The sequence below is a fragment of the Poecilia mexicana genome, unplaced genomic scaffold, assembly GCF_051168715.1.
Source record: "Poecilia mexicana isolate PSO_F unplaced genomic scaffold, ASM5116871v1 scaffold_14, whole genome shotgun sequence".
NCBI lineage: Eukaryota > Metazoa > Chordata > Actinopteri > Cyprinodontiformes > Poeciliidae > Poecilia > Poecilia mexicana.
Genome location: NW_028263383.1, coordinates 16894697 through 16910147, shown reverse-complemented (window position 1 = coordinate 16910147; position 15451 = coordinate 16894697). Strand labels below are relative to the sequence as shown.

Below are 15451 nucleotides of genomic sequence, written 5' to 3'. Positions count from 1 at the left end.
TATTTAGCAACGTTATTTTGTCTTCAAGACGGTACATTACTTCTGCCTTTATATGTTTAATGGAGCCCACCGCATCATAAATAAATATTGTTTTTGTTTTACAGTTAGCAAGCCCAAGGCAAAAGCCAACTAAGCCATGCTTATGAGCACAATTGTCTATTTCATTTTTAAAGAATGTGAAGTGATTTACATGTGTGATGCAGTAAATTTAAGCGACGGCTTGCCAGTACATATCTGCCGACATTAAATGCATAACAATCAAGCTTCTGCCATTTTAAAACTGTATTATTGGTGCTGCTGTGGGTGAGTGAGCCTCAAATCTAATTCTGCTTGTGGCCCGAAACAGTCTAGAGTTGGAAAGGTGGTTTATTTTGAACTATTTCACTATGTTGACCGATGTACATGTTCCTAAAAGTATCATGTGACCACCTTTCCATCTGCTAACGAGCTTTTGTGAAGCACTTAAACGCACCACCACCGCCCACTGTGAGCCGCTTCATCATATCGCGATAGACACCATCAGTCCGCGGAGCTAACGCAGAGCAACATGGCGGAAGGTGAGAGATTTTTTCCCCCCTCTTAACTATTTAATACACGCCCTTTATTGTATTTTTCATTGATATACCTTTCAAATTGTGTTACTCAACACCTTGACAGTTTAATAGGCCATGCCTTGTCAGGGGCTGTTTTTCATGAAGTACCGCGATACTGTTCTTGTCACACTCATCATGCAAGTGAGCAGAATCTGTCGTTAGCGTCCGTTGGTGTTGCTGCTAGCCGAATTTTTGTTGTACGAGTTGGGCGAAGTGGCCAAAATAAATTGCCGCCGCGGTAGACGCAGACGAGTAGGAAATGAGTACCAATACCAACAAGCTGACCATTACAGAGCGACTGTTAATACGTCAAACGAGCGTGTAATGTTGCTATTAACTACTGATTAAATGCCAACGTCATGCTTCGTAGCAAACTGCCAGTCTAGTTTGATTTAGTAGCCTTTGCCGCTCCGCTAGCTGTCTGCCCTGCGCTTTTACAGCTCAGTACGGGGTAAACAGGACTGTGAACCTGCCAGAACAGAAAGAAGAGAGTCACGCCTGCTCAGCTCCCCCTGGGTTCAGGTGCCAGGTCCGAGGGCACCTCCTATTTTAAGCCAGGAGTTTAAGGGGAAATCTGCTTACAAACACACCAGCTTTATCGGTGCTGTTAAAGCTGCTCGGCTTTTAAAGGATTCCTAGCGGTATCGCATTGACAAAGAACCACATCTCAGAATGGCAAACCCTTGATTTGGTTAATTAAATTTGCGCGCTTTTATTATGATCCATGTCATGTTTTCTGTATGCTTTGCCATCGTCTGCTGCCAGATGAGTCCAAAGCTGTGTTTGCCTTGTCGTGTGCCGCCAATCAGGTGCTTTTTTTCCCCCCCCCACTTCCTCATGACCAGTGGCTCTGCCAGTGACCGTTTACGATGGACTGCACAGTAACCTGCTGCCTCAGCAGTCTTGCTTCACTAAAACTTTTACTGGCTTAAAGGAAGGAAATGGGCCTCAGAGGAACTCGGCAGACTCTTGGCTTTTGTAACATTCACTTGAGGGAGGACAAAGGTGTGGCTGCGCTAATGGGATTTGAAGACTTCTGGGGAGAGAGAAAACTCTTTCCACATTTAAAAAGTTTTTTTTTTTTTTTTTTTTTTCTTTTGGCATTCTGTTTAATAGACCTGGAGAAATTGGTAAACAATTATTTGGATGATTTTCAAAACTTTTTACTAATTAAAAAAAAAGAAGAAGAAGAAATCTAAAAAGTGCAGCGTGCCTCTGTTATTTGACACAGTTATTCTGCTTCCTTGGATAATCGATTAATCGGTTCCTAAGACAGTCATTAGATGTCCACAGGTCTTCCTCTTTACTCTCGGGTTCCGGTTGCCTCATGCAGTCGGCTCTAAACCCGTGTTTGCTGTGGACCTTTGTAACCCTCCGTCCTTGACCCTGTGTATCGATTTGTTTCCCCCCCCCCGTCTGTCTGCGTTCACGTGGGCCCCGCGCAGAGGAGGTGGGGAAGCTGCAGAAGCACCTGGCCTTGCTGAGGCAGGAGTACGTGAAGATGCAGCAGAAGCTGGCCGACACCGAGAGGCGCTGCGCCGTGCTCGCCGCGCAGACTTCCAGCCAGGCCTCTCCCAGCCCTGCGAGTGCAGACACCTTCATCAGCCGCCTGCTGGAATTTGTGGCCAACCTCTACCAACAGGAACACTACAGGTGAGGATCGCACTTTCAATGACCGGGTGAAGTCTAAGTCAGCTTGAGTAATATGCTGGTTTCTTTGTTTTTTTTTTTTGTGTTTTTTTTTGTTTTTTTTGCAGTGATCTAAAAGTGAAAGTCGCGGGCGATCAATACTGTGCCCATAAGTTTGTGCTGGCCGCTCGCAGTGATGCCTGGAGTCTGGCCAACCTGGCATCCACCGCTGAACTGGACCTTACTGGTAAGCAGCACTGGTTGTGTTGGTGGAGTAGCTGTCATGATCCCCCGCCCGGTGACTGTTTTTGTTTTGGGGCTTTTTAAAAAAATTTTATTACGTTGTGAGCTATTACACAGTAAGGAGCTGTCAGTCTGAACACTTCTTTAGTAATGAATAACATTGAAATGAGTCCGATTTTTTTTCTTTCATTTATAATTTCTTTTTTTTAGAAAAGAAAGCAAAAAAGAATTGGATTAAAATCCGTTCTGATTCAAAAGAAATCTCATGTTTTACGTTTAAGTCATAATCTCCCATTCCTACTGTGAGCATATAATTATGTAGGGCAATAAACACACCCCAATCAAAGCCAGTATTTACTTTTTCACCTCAATCTGTTTGTCATTTCAATGCTTCTCAGACTGCAAAGCTGATGTCGCCATGGCGATGCTGCGCTGGGTGTACACAGACGAGCTGGAGCTCACCGAGGACGACGCTTTTCTGATTGAGCTGATGAAGCTGGCCAACCGGTTCCAGCTTCACCTGCTCAGAGAGCGGTAGGAGCCACCTGCCATTCACAGGCGCATCTCAATTTTTTATTACTTTTTTTTTTTTTTTTTTTCCCCTCTCGTTTCAGAAAGCAGAATTAATACATTCATTACATACAGAGTCAAACATTTGAAGTATTGTCTTGTAATTTTGATGATTGTAGCTTTCCGGTAATGGAAACGTAAAATTCATAAAGATCAACAACAACAAAATAAATAAAAATCCAGATGTTATGCGACGTTGTTTTTGTGGTTTACACAGTAAAGTGCAAAACTTTGTCCGTCTGTCGGAACAGGTGTGAAAAAGGCGTGATGTCGTCCGTAAACGTGAGGAACTGCATCCGCTTCTACCAAACGGCCGAGGAGCTAAACGCCAGCACCCTGATGAACTACTGTGGCGAGATCATAGCCAGCCACTGGGTGAGTAGCTTCAGGTTTCTGTGGCTTTCCTTTGAGGAAATCCAACTGTCATTTGGAGCCTTTTGCTACATTTCCTCCTTTCAGTCTCCCACAAACCAAAAAAAGAAACAAACAAAATTCTCAGGAAAGCACCAACGTACTGTAGTCTGTTTCAGATCAGATTTTAAACTCTTCAAACTCACTTTGTTGGTTAGTGTTTCAGTTTTTCTGTAGTTCAAAAGCAGCTCTGAACAAATGGATATTTTTTCTTTATTCTTGGCTTAAATGAAGTCTGTCTGGTTCTGGGCATGCAGAGCAGAACCAGAACCACAAGACCCGAGTGGTCTGGAAGCTCGATACGACAACAACAGATCTTTAATGTATTTTAGTTTGTAAACTAACAACGGTGTTTTAAAGCCTATTCTCATGAGCTGCAGGGAGCTATTGTGAGGACTTTATTGTTATTAATGTTCTGGTCAAAATGAGGAAATGAAACGGACTTCTAGTTAGAGGTGCAGCAATAAATCAGCTCAGATTTCTCTTGTTTTGTGCTCTCGGTCTACTGATCACATCTACCTCCTCAAAGGTCTGAAAATCAGCCACTGCTCCCTGCTCTCCATTTACTGACCTTTCTGACCAAAAACTTTGCTAAAAAAAAAAATCTGCACTTCTTCTTCTAACGTCTTGACTTTTATGTTTCTCTGTGAGGTTTTCATGTTTTTTCCCCATTTAGCTCAGATTCGTTTTACTGTCCTCAGCTATTTTTACGCTGCAGAGAATGAAACTGATTCAATCTAAGAGAAGACATAAAAAAAAGTCAATTCTGTTCAGAATAATCTATTATGTTTTTTTTGTTGTCCTCCCAACCCCCCCCCATTCCCTTCATCGTCTATGTTGTTGTGACCGTTTCACGTCTTTTCCGTCAGGACGATCTGCGGAAAGAAGATTTCAGTACCATGAGTGCCCAACTTTTGTACAAGATGATCAAATCCAAAACGGAGTACCCTCTCCACAAAGCCATCAAAGTCGAGCGGGAAGACGTGGTGTTTTTGTACCTCATAGAGATGGATTCGCAGGTAGACGCCGTCCTCCCTACGTCTTCGTCGATCGAGTACCGCAAAGCTGTCTCCGCGGCGTCAACTTCCGCCGCGGAGAAGTTGACGAGTTCTCTACCTGCTTGCAGTTGCCGGGGAAACTGAATGAACTGGACAACAACGGGGACCTCGCTCTGGACCTGGCGCTCTCCAAGAAGCTGGAGGGGATCGCCACGACTCTGGTCAACAATAAAGCCGACGTGGACATGGTGGATCAGAGCGGCTGGAGCCTCCTTCACAAGGCCATCCAGAGAGGTCAGTCGACATCATCCCGCCTGCAACCTGCCGCTGGTGTAAAACTGGACTTTAAAATAATTTCTGAGGGGAAAAAAAAAAAAAAAAGTTTTCAATCAGGAATTTTTATTTCTTCCCCCTCCCCCCACTAGGGGACGAATTTGCTTCCATCTTCCTGATCCGCCACTCGGCTCAGGTGAACGCAGCCACAGTGGGGGCGGTGGAGACCCCGCTCCACCTGGTCTGCTCCTTCAGCCCCAAGAAACACACGGCCGAGGTGATGGGCAGCATGGCCCGGATCGCGGAAGCTCTGCTCAAAGCCGGAGCTAACCCCAACATGCAGAACAGCAAAGGCAGGTGGGTCACATGACGCCGGCTCCGGGGGAGCTTTACTGCGTTGTAAACGTTTAACTGCAGTGCAAAGTGTGACGCCGCTTCTTTACCCGTGTTGCGTTTTCAGAACTCCGCTGCACGAAGCCGTGGCGTCGGGGAACGAGGCCGTGTTCAATCAGCTGCTGCAGTGCAAACAGTGAGTACCACTCTGATCAGAAATCCCAGCAGTGCTCATTGTGATCGTTTCATACGTCTCTGGTGTGATGCAACGAGCTAATTAGAGCCGTCTCCTGCAAAAAGCGTTCATGCTCTTTGAACCTATTCATGTTTTGCAGGGGTGTATCTGGGATTGTTGGGGTAAAAGCACTTGATGCCCCTCACTTTTTAAATTTTAGTTCTTGTAGTATATAGTTTGTTTTTGTGTGTGTGTGAGTCAAAGGCCGTTTAAAAGAGTGCATCGTTGTTACACTCCAATGTTTGTCCCTCAGTTTTACAAAGAATCAACCCTTCCACTGAATTCTTTGGCTTAAAAAAAAAGATCTCATGAATCAAAATGCAATTTAGGAACAATTCTACATCCCATGCCTCTGAGTATTCTGTTGCTTTTTGCGTCGTAGATGTAGCAAAATTCACGAGATGAGCTCGGTAAATTTGAGAAGGCAGCACTGCTTTGAGGCTGTCGGCATGGAGACGCATTGTTCTGTTAAGTAGCCCATGTTCTGGTATCTGGTGGTCTTCCTGTTATTGTGGAAGTGCAGCGCATGTGTGGAATTGTGTGTCTATTGTACATAAAAAGGGGGGAGGGGTAAAAAAAAAAATAATCACAGCTTGGGCTGCCAATTAAAATCTCTGTAAAGTATGTTAGGATTTGTGACAAGATGTGATGGAGTTCAAACGGGCAGTGTGTAATTCTGGCTTAGACTCGACCTGGAGCTGAAGGACCACGAAGGCAGCACAGCTCTGTGGCTGGCTCTGCAGCACATCACCATGTCCTCGGACCTCTCTGTGAATCCGTTCGAGGACGACGCCCCGGTCGTGAACGGGACGTCGTTCGACGAGAACGGCTTTGCCGCTCAGCTCATCAAAAGAGGAAGCAATCCTGACGCGCCGGACGCCGCCGCAGGTGCCGTTTGGGGCTTTTCGTTTTGTTCGGCGATGTTGCCGACTGCCGCTTTTGTCGCCGTGAAAGGATGAAACGATCTCCAAATTCACCTCGTGTGTTGAACCTCCTTGCAGGAAACTGCCTCATGCAGAGAGCAGCTCGGGCAGGCAACGAGGCGGCGGCGCTTTTCCTGGCGACTCACGGGGCAAAAGTCAACCACGTGAATAAATGGGTACGCATTTTATGATGATGTCCAATGTGTGCATTTTCTTTTACTAATGGATCATAACATGACGGCAAACTTATGAATGCGTTCCCGCCTGCAGGGCGAGAGCCCGCTTCATACGGCGTGTCGCTGCGGCCTGGCCAGCCTGACCGCCGAGCTGCTCCAGCAGGGCGCCAACCCCAACCTGCAGACCCAGAAGCCCCTGCCTGAGGAGACCAACGGCGTGGCTCTGCAGACGCCGCTCCACATGGCCATAGCTCACAACCACCCAGATGTCGTTTCTGTCATCCTGGAACAAAAAGGTAAGCAAAGCTTTCTAGACTGGCTTATGGTATGTCGCAGTTTTTTTTTTTTTTTTTTCTTGACACATTTTTTGTCTTGTGCAACTAATAGTTCAGAAAATGTATCACTTAGCTAAACCAGGAGCTTTGGAAAATGTGAGAAATGGTGTTTAACTTTCTTGACTATTTCTGATTCTTTGATGTTTTGAACGTCCTGATGTTTGACCGCTTCTCTTCCCGTCTTGCCTCTCAGCCAACGCACTTCACGCCACCAACAACTTGCAGATCATTCCAGACTTCAGTCTCAAAGACTCCATGGACCAGACAGTCCTGGGTTTGGCCCTCTGGACAGGTACACTTCACCAAATGGACGTCTTCATCCGCATCATCTAAATTTTTCTTGTTTTTTTTGTTTTTATTTAATTTTTTTTTATTTACCAAGTTCAATCACTTCCTGCCAGGTATGCACACTATCGCGGCCCAGCTGCTGGGCTCCGGGGCTTCTATCAATGACACTATGTCCGACGGACAAACCCTGCTTCACATGGCCATCCAAAGACAGGACAGCAAGAGCGCCCTCTTTCTTCTGGAACATCAGGCAGACATCAACGTGAGGTAGCAATAAATCTTACAAACATTCCAGCAGTTGGTTTTTCTTCACTCACTCAGATTAAAACCGATTGATAGTAAATACGACGAAGGAGCGATTTAGCTCCAGGTAGACGTTGCGCTTGCGTTCATGCGATTCACGCTGCGTCGCCTCTACTTCCAGAACGCAGGAGGGACAAACGGCGCTGCAGCTGGCCATCAGCAACCAGCTGCCGCTAGTGGTGGACGCCATTTGCACAAGAGGAGCTGATATGTCTGTTACAAATGAAAAGGGGGATCCTCCGTTATGGCTGGCTCTCGAGAACGGCCTGGAAGATATCGCGTCCACGCTGGTAAGAGGGGGGGGGTGGGGAAGAAATTGTGTATGTGGACAGTAGGTTCAGTTGAACAAGAAGTTGTGCTAAAGAAAGTGTAATTGCTGGTTATTACATGTTTTGTTGATGCGATCCAAGGTTTTGTAGTTTTGCTTTGATGCATTTTCGGCTGATTCTGATTTCACTTTATGTGGCATAGGAAAAGCAAAAAGTGTTTATTCAAGCCTTGAGCTTTCATCATTTACATTTTAAGATGGAAAACGATCCGAATCAATGTGCCATAGAGCAAAGCTGATGTTTTGGCTACTTTTTATGTATTTGAAACGCATCTAAGCTTTTGAGTTGAACAGCTAATATTCTCTTCATGTGAATACGAGGCTGCTGTGTTGCGTTTACTTTTTTCCGGTCCTTTTCATTCATTATTTCTTTTTAGTTGCATTAATTATTCATATTTATTGAGTGAATGGGGGATAAAGTACAATGAAAGCCCAGATGCTGGTTGTGCCTCAGCAACCATATTGACATATCTTAAAGAGTAAAGCTTTACTGCTTCAAGGGAATTTACAAAGATCAATGACATGGCATGAGCCATCGCTAGCTGTTTGTTTTCTTTGTAAGCAACTCATGGAAGGTTATAAAGCTGCTAATGGTTGGTCTGATGTCATAGGATGACGAACTGAACAGTGCGTCTTGTTCTGCTGCTCCACCATTCTAAGTAGCAAAGGAATTAACAGCCAGTGTGGCTAATAATGAAACAAGTTAATATTAACAATCAGACTGAAGCTGAAAATTAGAACAGAAACTAGATGCAATTTGACATACTGATTCTAGTTAGTCGCTAATAATTTATAATTTGATGTAAAATGACCAAAAGTGGAAACTATTTGTGGTTAATGCTAATAAATGTGCCAAGTACAGATCCTTTTTTTTTTTTTAACACTGTAAATAAGTAAACTAAACATGGACCTAGCCTGTACCATTCCCATTGTTTCACTCTAAAGAAGGGCGGGGGGAACAACTTCCAAATAAATTGATATATTTTTCTGATACTTTTTAGAAAGAACACTGAGCTTTCAAAAAGAGGTTGGAGAGTAAGCCAACAGTCAAGTGTTTTTTGCATTGATTTGAAATTTTAGTCTCGTGGCAAGTTTCTTTAAATAAGGAGCCGAAGCGACGTCACACTGAGTGAAAATATACTATTTAAAATAAATAAAACGACCGAATGATTAGAGTTCACGTCTTCAGCAGATCATTTAAACGGTCTGTATCAAACACTGGGAGCTCGTTGCTAATAGAGGCACATGTGGTAAACGGCAGTCTCCCTGGGAATCCCATAGAGGATGTGTTAAATGAGAGCCTGAATGAATGGCCAACATGCAACCACAAACAACTTTTCCTTTTAAATCCCCCGTCTACAATCTCAGTGCTTCATCTGACTTAACTTTTCACTATTTTTGGGGAAGACAAAAAGATCCAAGGAATACATTTTTGTACCATTTTCTTTTTCTCACACGACGCCCTTTTTGCCTCACTAGGTGCGTCACGGCTGCGATGCCACATGTTGGAGCCCGGGCCCCTCCGGCTGCCTGCAGACCCTCCTGCACAGAGCCGTGGATGAGAACAACGAGGTCTCTGCCTGCTTCCTCATTCGCAGGTTTGATACTTTTCCCTGTGTGCAGATCAAACTTACTGCTGTTTTTCTTCTGAATCTAGATTTCATAAAAACAACAATCCCCCAAAAAATAAATGAAGTATCAACAGTGTGTTGACATTTTAGGTCTGCGGCCAGGAAACGTATTGTAGTTGGAGTTTAGTACATCTTTGTTGTGTGTGTGTGTCTCTAGCGGCTGTGACGTGAACAGCCCGAGGCGGCCCGGACCTAATGGGGAAGGAGATGAAGAAGCCCGAGACGGACAATCACCCCTCCACCTGGCGAGCAGCTGGGGCCTGGAGGATGTGGTGCAGTGCCTTTTAGAGTTTGGAGCTAATGTCAATGCACAAGTGAGTTCATTCTGTCAGTTGTTCTTTTCTTTTTGTGTGTGTGTGGAAGCAAATCGAAGTTGTGAATGTGTGGCCTTCGTGTGTTTTCAGGATTCAGAGGGCAGAGCTCCCATCCACGCTGCTATCAGCAACCAGCACAACGTCATTATCCAGCTCCTCATTTCCCATCCGGAGATCCGGCTCAGTCTCCGGGATCGGCAAGGCATGACGCCGTTCGCCTGCGCCATGACGCACAAGAACAACAAGGCGGCGGAGGCCATCCTGAAAAGGGAGCCCGGCGCCGCGGAACAGGTAGCTGAGGGGGTAGGGAGGGAAAAAATGCGTGAGAACGGCGTGGAAAAAACACACCACATGAACGTTTTTGTGTATTAAAATGTTCGTTCCTGTCCAGGTGGACAACAAAGGAAGGAATTTCCTCCATTTGGCTGTTCAAAACTCGGACATCGAAAGCGTCCTGTTCCTCATCAGCGTTCAGGCTAACGTCAACTCCAGAGTCCAGGATGCTGCCAAACTCACCCCTCTCCACCTGGCCGTGCAGGCCGGTTCTGAGATCATTGTCCGCAACCTGGTATAAAACTCCTTTCTTTTTTTTTTTCTTCCCAGTCTGATTCCCAAAGTTGTGGTGAAATGTATGACGTTGGGTTGTGCATTTGTGTCCAGCTGCTTGCCGGAGCCAAAGTAAACGAGCTGACCAAACACAGGCAGACGGCGCTGCATCTGGCTGCCCAGCAGGACCAGGCCACTATTTGTTCTGTGCTGTTGGAGAACGGCATAGATTTTGCTGCTGAGGATGAAAATGGCAACAATGGTAATAATTTTATTTTTTTATTTTTTTTAGAAGTAATTTTCTAATAAAAGACGATGGCTGTCTTTCCTCACTCATATCTAAATATTTTTCATTTTGATACCCTTGGTCCTGTTGCCACCAGTTAAGTACGATGAATTAAAATTAGGCTCGATCATTTCCATTCTGAAATGTTTTGCGGGGCAACTTTATTAATTTGAACTTGTTTGCACGATGAATCGAAATTCTTATGAGGAATTTTTCACGATTTGATAGATTTACTTATCTAACTAGAACTGCTACTGAAAAAAGCCTGACGAGGTCATTGCTGATGCTTTAGGCTCATAATTTGCATGGAAACAGAGTTGGTTCTTTTTATTATTATTTAGACATTATTTCACTAACATTTCACTTTTTTTTTTAAATCTTGACCTTTTTGCGCCTCCTTGTGCTCTTGAACTTGCCGCTTTACAGTGACCTGATTTTAGGTCTTTTTGATAGAACCAAACATATTGTGGTTGGGGGGATTGAATGTAGGACTTATTTTATACCATGACGCTGATGCATTACAGGAACCAGTAAACATTCATGATCTTTCACCGGCAAACCAGCAGGTTTCTTTAAAAGTAATAACACATTAGTAGCTGTTGTTGAACCATAAGAGAGGGAAATGAAAGGAGCAGCTGCACCCAGAGGAGAGGAGTTTAGGTTGGGCCCGGCTCATTTGCATTCCCAAGTATCCTTGCATGGCAAATGTTCTGAGCTGGTTCCAACCCCGCTGTGAAGCAGTTCTGAAAAGCATTTGCAGTAAGTAGGACTACAACTTATTATTTTAGTCATCAATTATTCTGACGATTAACCGGAATAATAATGGCAATAATGATTCAAGTGGTTAAATTTAACATTTTAATGGAGGGTTTATTTTTGGGCAATAAAATAAACATTGCGTTAGTAAATTGGATTACTTTAGTAAATCTGAACTGCACATTTACAGACAAAGATGTTTTTTTTTTTTTTTTGTGCTTTTTTATCTTAAATGCATATATTTTTGAACAGTTTTGACTTAATTATTACTCCTAACATGTTGGTGTTTTTTCAGTAAATGACCTTTTTTGAGCCTGAACACTTCAGTTAACAATCAATTACTAAATTAGTTGACAATTATTTCAATAATCAATCAAATCGATTAATGGTTTTTGTCCTGATCATGCACTTTTATGAAACATGTGTTTTATTGTTTTTTTTTTTTTTTTTTTACATATTTGTTAAAATTACGATGTTGCGACAGCATAATATCAGACAATCTGTGAAAAAAGAGCGCCTCTGCCTTCTTCTACTACTAACTGCATAAATGCACCACTGAGTTAGAAAACCAATCAGAGTCAATCAAACCCTCCTAAGATCCTCCTCCTTCCTCCGATTGCTTGTTTATACCCGGGAGGGGTTCATTCCTTCAGTAGTAAATCAGAAATCCTAATCTTTCACCGGTTGAGAAGCTCCATCTTTTCACAGATTATCCGTCTCATGTTGTACTGTCACAACGTGGAGACAGTTTTAACAAACATGGAAACTGTGTAAAAGTTACATACTGTAGCTTTAAGGTTTATTCGTTTCATTTCATCTTCAAATCATGATTCTAATCAACATTTCTTTTCTCTGCTGCTGTTTCTCCAGCTCTGCATCTGGCTGTGATGCAGGGCCGCCTTAACAACGTCAGAACCCTTCTGACCGAGTCCAACATCGATGCTGAGGCCTTCAATCTCAGGTACTTTTAGTTCCATGTTTTACTGGGAGCCAATGTGTAGCAAAATGTTGGCGATGAAGCAAAAATGCATTTTCTTTTTTTTTTTTTTTTTGTGTGTGTGTCTATTTAGGGGTCAGTCGCCAATGCACGTACTGGGGCATTACGGTAAAGAGAACGCGGCAGCCATTTTTGAGTTATTCCTGGAGTGTATGCCAGAATACCCTCTAGACAAGCCAGACGGCGAAGGGAACACTGGTACTGTGGTGGTGATTATTTATCATGCAAGTTTAAAATGAGCTCTCCACTGTAATAATGCGTTGACTTCATTGCAGTTCTGCTCCTGGCCTACATGAAAGGGAACGCCAACCTGTGCCGAGCCATCGTGAGGGCTGGGGCTCGACTGGGCGTCACGAATAATCAGGGCACTAATATTTTCAACTACCAAGTTGCAACCAAACAGCTGCTCTTCCGCCTTCTAGGTGGGTTTTCCCCTGTTTTTTATTCAACGTGAGAGCTGCTCTTATCCTCCAATATGTTTGTAGCCGAGCCACATTGTTGCTTTGCTTTTATAGATATGCTGTCCAAAGAGCCCCCTTGGTGTGACGGGTCCAACTGCTATGAATGTACCGCGAAGTTTGGCGTAACGACACGGAAACACCACTGGTTAGTTGGCAGCCATTTTCATCTGCACCTTACGGTCATTCCCAGACAGCAGCTTGGACAATAACAGAGTTTTGCAAAAATCTACTGCTTCTGTGTTTTTGAGTGTGTTTGTTTGGAAGGTTTTGCGCTACATTTAAGTTCAGTATCAAATATTTCATGTTATAAGGGCCTTTTATAGAAAAATCCATGAGATTTATAAAAACTGAATGTTTTGATCCCTTGTGACACCATTTTATGAGGCTGAAAAAAAACCTTATTACCAATTGCTCCTATATCTTTTTTTAATGTTTGTAATCTGCCTCTGTGCTCTCTAACATGGAAAAGTCACAGAACTAACAGGCTAAACTAGTGAAGTTCAAAAAAACCTCTTATTAGCCAGGAAACGATTAAATACATATTTAATTAATTGCCTTCTTTGGTTATTATAAGTTTGCATCTTAATGAGTTGACATATTTTATGGCAAATTTAATGATTTATTTATTAGTTGCGCCCCTCCTTTCTTGGCTCGTGTTGCTAAGTGATGTAATGACAGCACATGGAGATAATCCCGATGGGCAACACAAGGCTTTCCAGCAGCGCTCCCTTTTAAGGCAACTCTTAATGCTCTTCTAATTCAATCAAAATGAGCGATATCAGCTTCACTCAGTGAACCAGAAGAGGATTGAACTGATGCTAGCACGCCATTTTGGTTGGGGTTCTGAGCTAATGCACAGAGCAAAATGGCTTCTCTTCCATCTGAACCATTTCCTACGAACGTATACTCTATCCTAATTACCGCCTTCAAAAACCGAAGCAGTAAAATTTGTCAAAACTAAAATTCTAGCTACAACTGTACAACGACTGAGCTTGTAGAAATTGTTCTTGCTCTAAACACGTCATCGTCCGGCTCCTTAACCACTCTCTCTCTCTTTCCCGTTCCCACTTCGACTCCAGCCGCCATTGTGGGCGCCTGCTGTGCCACAAGTGCTCTATAAAGGAGATACCGATCATCAAGTTCGACTTGAACAAGCCGGTGAGAGTGTGCGACATCTGCTTTGACGTACTGACTCTGGGCGGGGTATCGTAATGCCGTGACTCGCCGCCGCCGTTCAGGAATGCCACGAGGAAGGGTCGCGACGAGCAGCGGACGCCGAGGACCGTCGTCTTTATACTACTTCAGTCTATGGGAAAACTATTAATCTTCTAGAGAGACATCTCAAATAGAAACATCGTCTTTTTGTTGGATTGTATCAAAAGTGTCTGAACGCAGCTCGGCGACGGCTTGGCCGGAGTTTTTCTATCTCGATGGGCAAGGTTTGTGCCGATTGGCTCCTACGGGAAGCCTGTTGTGGTGATACTTCAATCCGGTGATGACGTTGTAGAAGGGGTTTACCTTTCCTCTGTTGGGTTGTTTTTTTTACCATCCATGGGATTCAAACGGACCCTCCCAAAGCGGAAAAACACAGTGCGACAAACTGATTCGTTTGTAACAGTTTTGATTATTCATGTTTGTAATCTGTTATCATTCACCCTCAGTTGATTTATTTTTTTTTTCTTGTGAGGTAACTGATCCAAATGAGTAAAAGTAATCATGTTGAGATGACTACAACAAATCCTGTCAAGTCGGCAGATGAAATGGCACAACAAATGTTTTTTTTTTTTTCTTTCTTTAGCATAAATGAAAATTGAGTGTAACATATGACAGAGTATTAGGGGACACTAAAGAAAAATATAAAATTACAAGAATAAAGTTGGACTAGTCACAATAGAATAAAGTCGTAGTCGGAATACAAGGATAAAGTTGTAATATTACTAGAATAAGGTCATAGTAAACGCATTATCAGGATCTGCCTGCTAATGACGCTAATCTGATGTTGATGTGTTAATAAATTATTTCCTTATTTTAAAACCAATGCCAAAGCATAACTTCACAAGATGCTCAACATTCCTCCTCTGCAGCTGTAGGGCTGCTGCCTTTTTTTGTGTCCAAGTTCTCGTATAACAACTTTATTCTTGTAATATTGTGACTTTATTCTCGTTTTTTTTTTTTTTTCTTCTTCTTCTTTTTCTTGGCCTTGCCCTAAAACTCCGTCGTAATCAAGATCAAGAATCCGAGAGCCGAATTCATCAAGTGAACTCGCAGCGTTCTGTTGACGGTCATCATCAGTTGCGCGTCCTTCTCGTATCGCCGACGCTTCTCGATTCATTTGTAGCCTTTGTATTTCGGTTTTATTACGAATCATGTTCTGAAACGAATCACCAGATAACATTCCTTCTTTGTCCCGCCATCACTGATGTCTTTTTGATGTTTAACGCTCTTAATTTTCTCAGCCTAACGGGTGCACTTTATCAGAAAACACGAGACATTTCAGATCATCGGGGAGAATGTGGACTAAGTAGAGGGTCGGCCAAGTGGAGCGGCCTCTTCAAGTATTGTTAAATTGTACAGATAAATGTGTGATATTTTTTTGACCACTACAACTGTTTTGTACTTTAAAATGCAGTTTGTGCTTGTCATTGTGACAAACCCTAAAAAAGAAAAGAAAAAATCTTGCCTCTGTTAATCTTTTATGCACATTGTTAAATCTTTTATGCACATTGTATTGTATCTGTATGCTCAGATATCTAGCCTGTCTCTTCCTGGTGTATTCTTTTAGAGAAAGGGAGGACAACTTTACATAAAGGTCATCGACAAAC

General features: G+C 43.3%; 1 protein-coding gene across 1 annotated transcript; it reads left to right on the top strand.

Moving 5' to 3' along the window:
• The first annotated feature begins 455 nt into the window (after positions 1-455).
• ankfy1 (ankyrin repeat and FYVE domain containing 1) lies at positions 456-15450 on the top strand. Its single transcript, XM_088012287.1, has 25 exons — positions 456-557; positions 2039-2246; positions 2351-2469; positions 2864-2999; positions 3287-3410; positions 4316-4465; positions 4573-4738; positions 4870-5074; positions 5178-5246; positions 5971-6173; positions 6287-6384; positions 6479-6680; positions 6913-7011; positions 7121-7274; positions 7432-7600; positions 9118-9236; positions 9427-9583; positions 9674-9874; positions 9975-10151; positions 10244-10391; positions 12042-12132; positions 12242-12366; positions 12444-12590; positions 12684-12774; positions 13709-15450. Exons 1-25 carry the CDS (start codon positions 548-550, stop codon positions 13839-13841), a joined length of 3501 nt encoding a protein of 1166 aa, XP_087868413.1. The 5' UTR covers positions 456-547; the 3' UTR covers positions 13842-15450.
• The last annotated feature ends 1 nt before the right edge of the window (position 15451 follows it).

What these genes read in the sequence shown, in the direction of transcription:
- ankfy1 (XM_088012287.1), top strand. An exon ending in CAGCTGCTGCAGTGCAAACA is followed by an intron (nt 5,247 to 5,970) that starts GTGAGTACCACT and finishes ATTCTGGCTTAG; the next exon opens with ACTCGACCTGGAGCTGAAGG. An exon ending in TCAACCACGTGAATAAATGG is followed by an intron (nt 6,385 to 6,478) that starts GTACGCATTTTA and finishes TCCCGCCTGCAG; the next exon opens with GGCGAGAGCCCGCTTCATAC.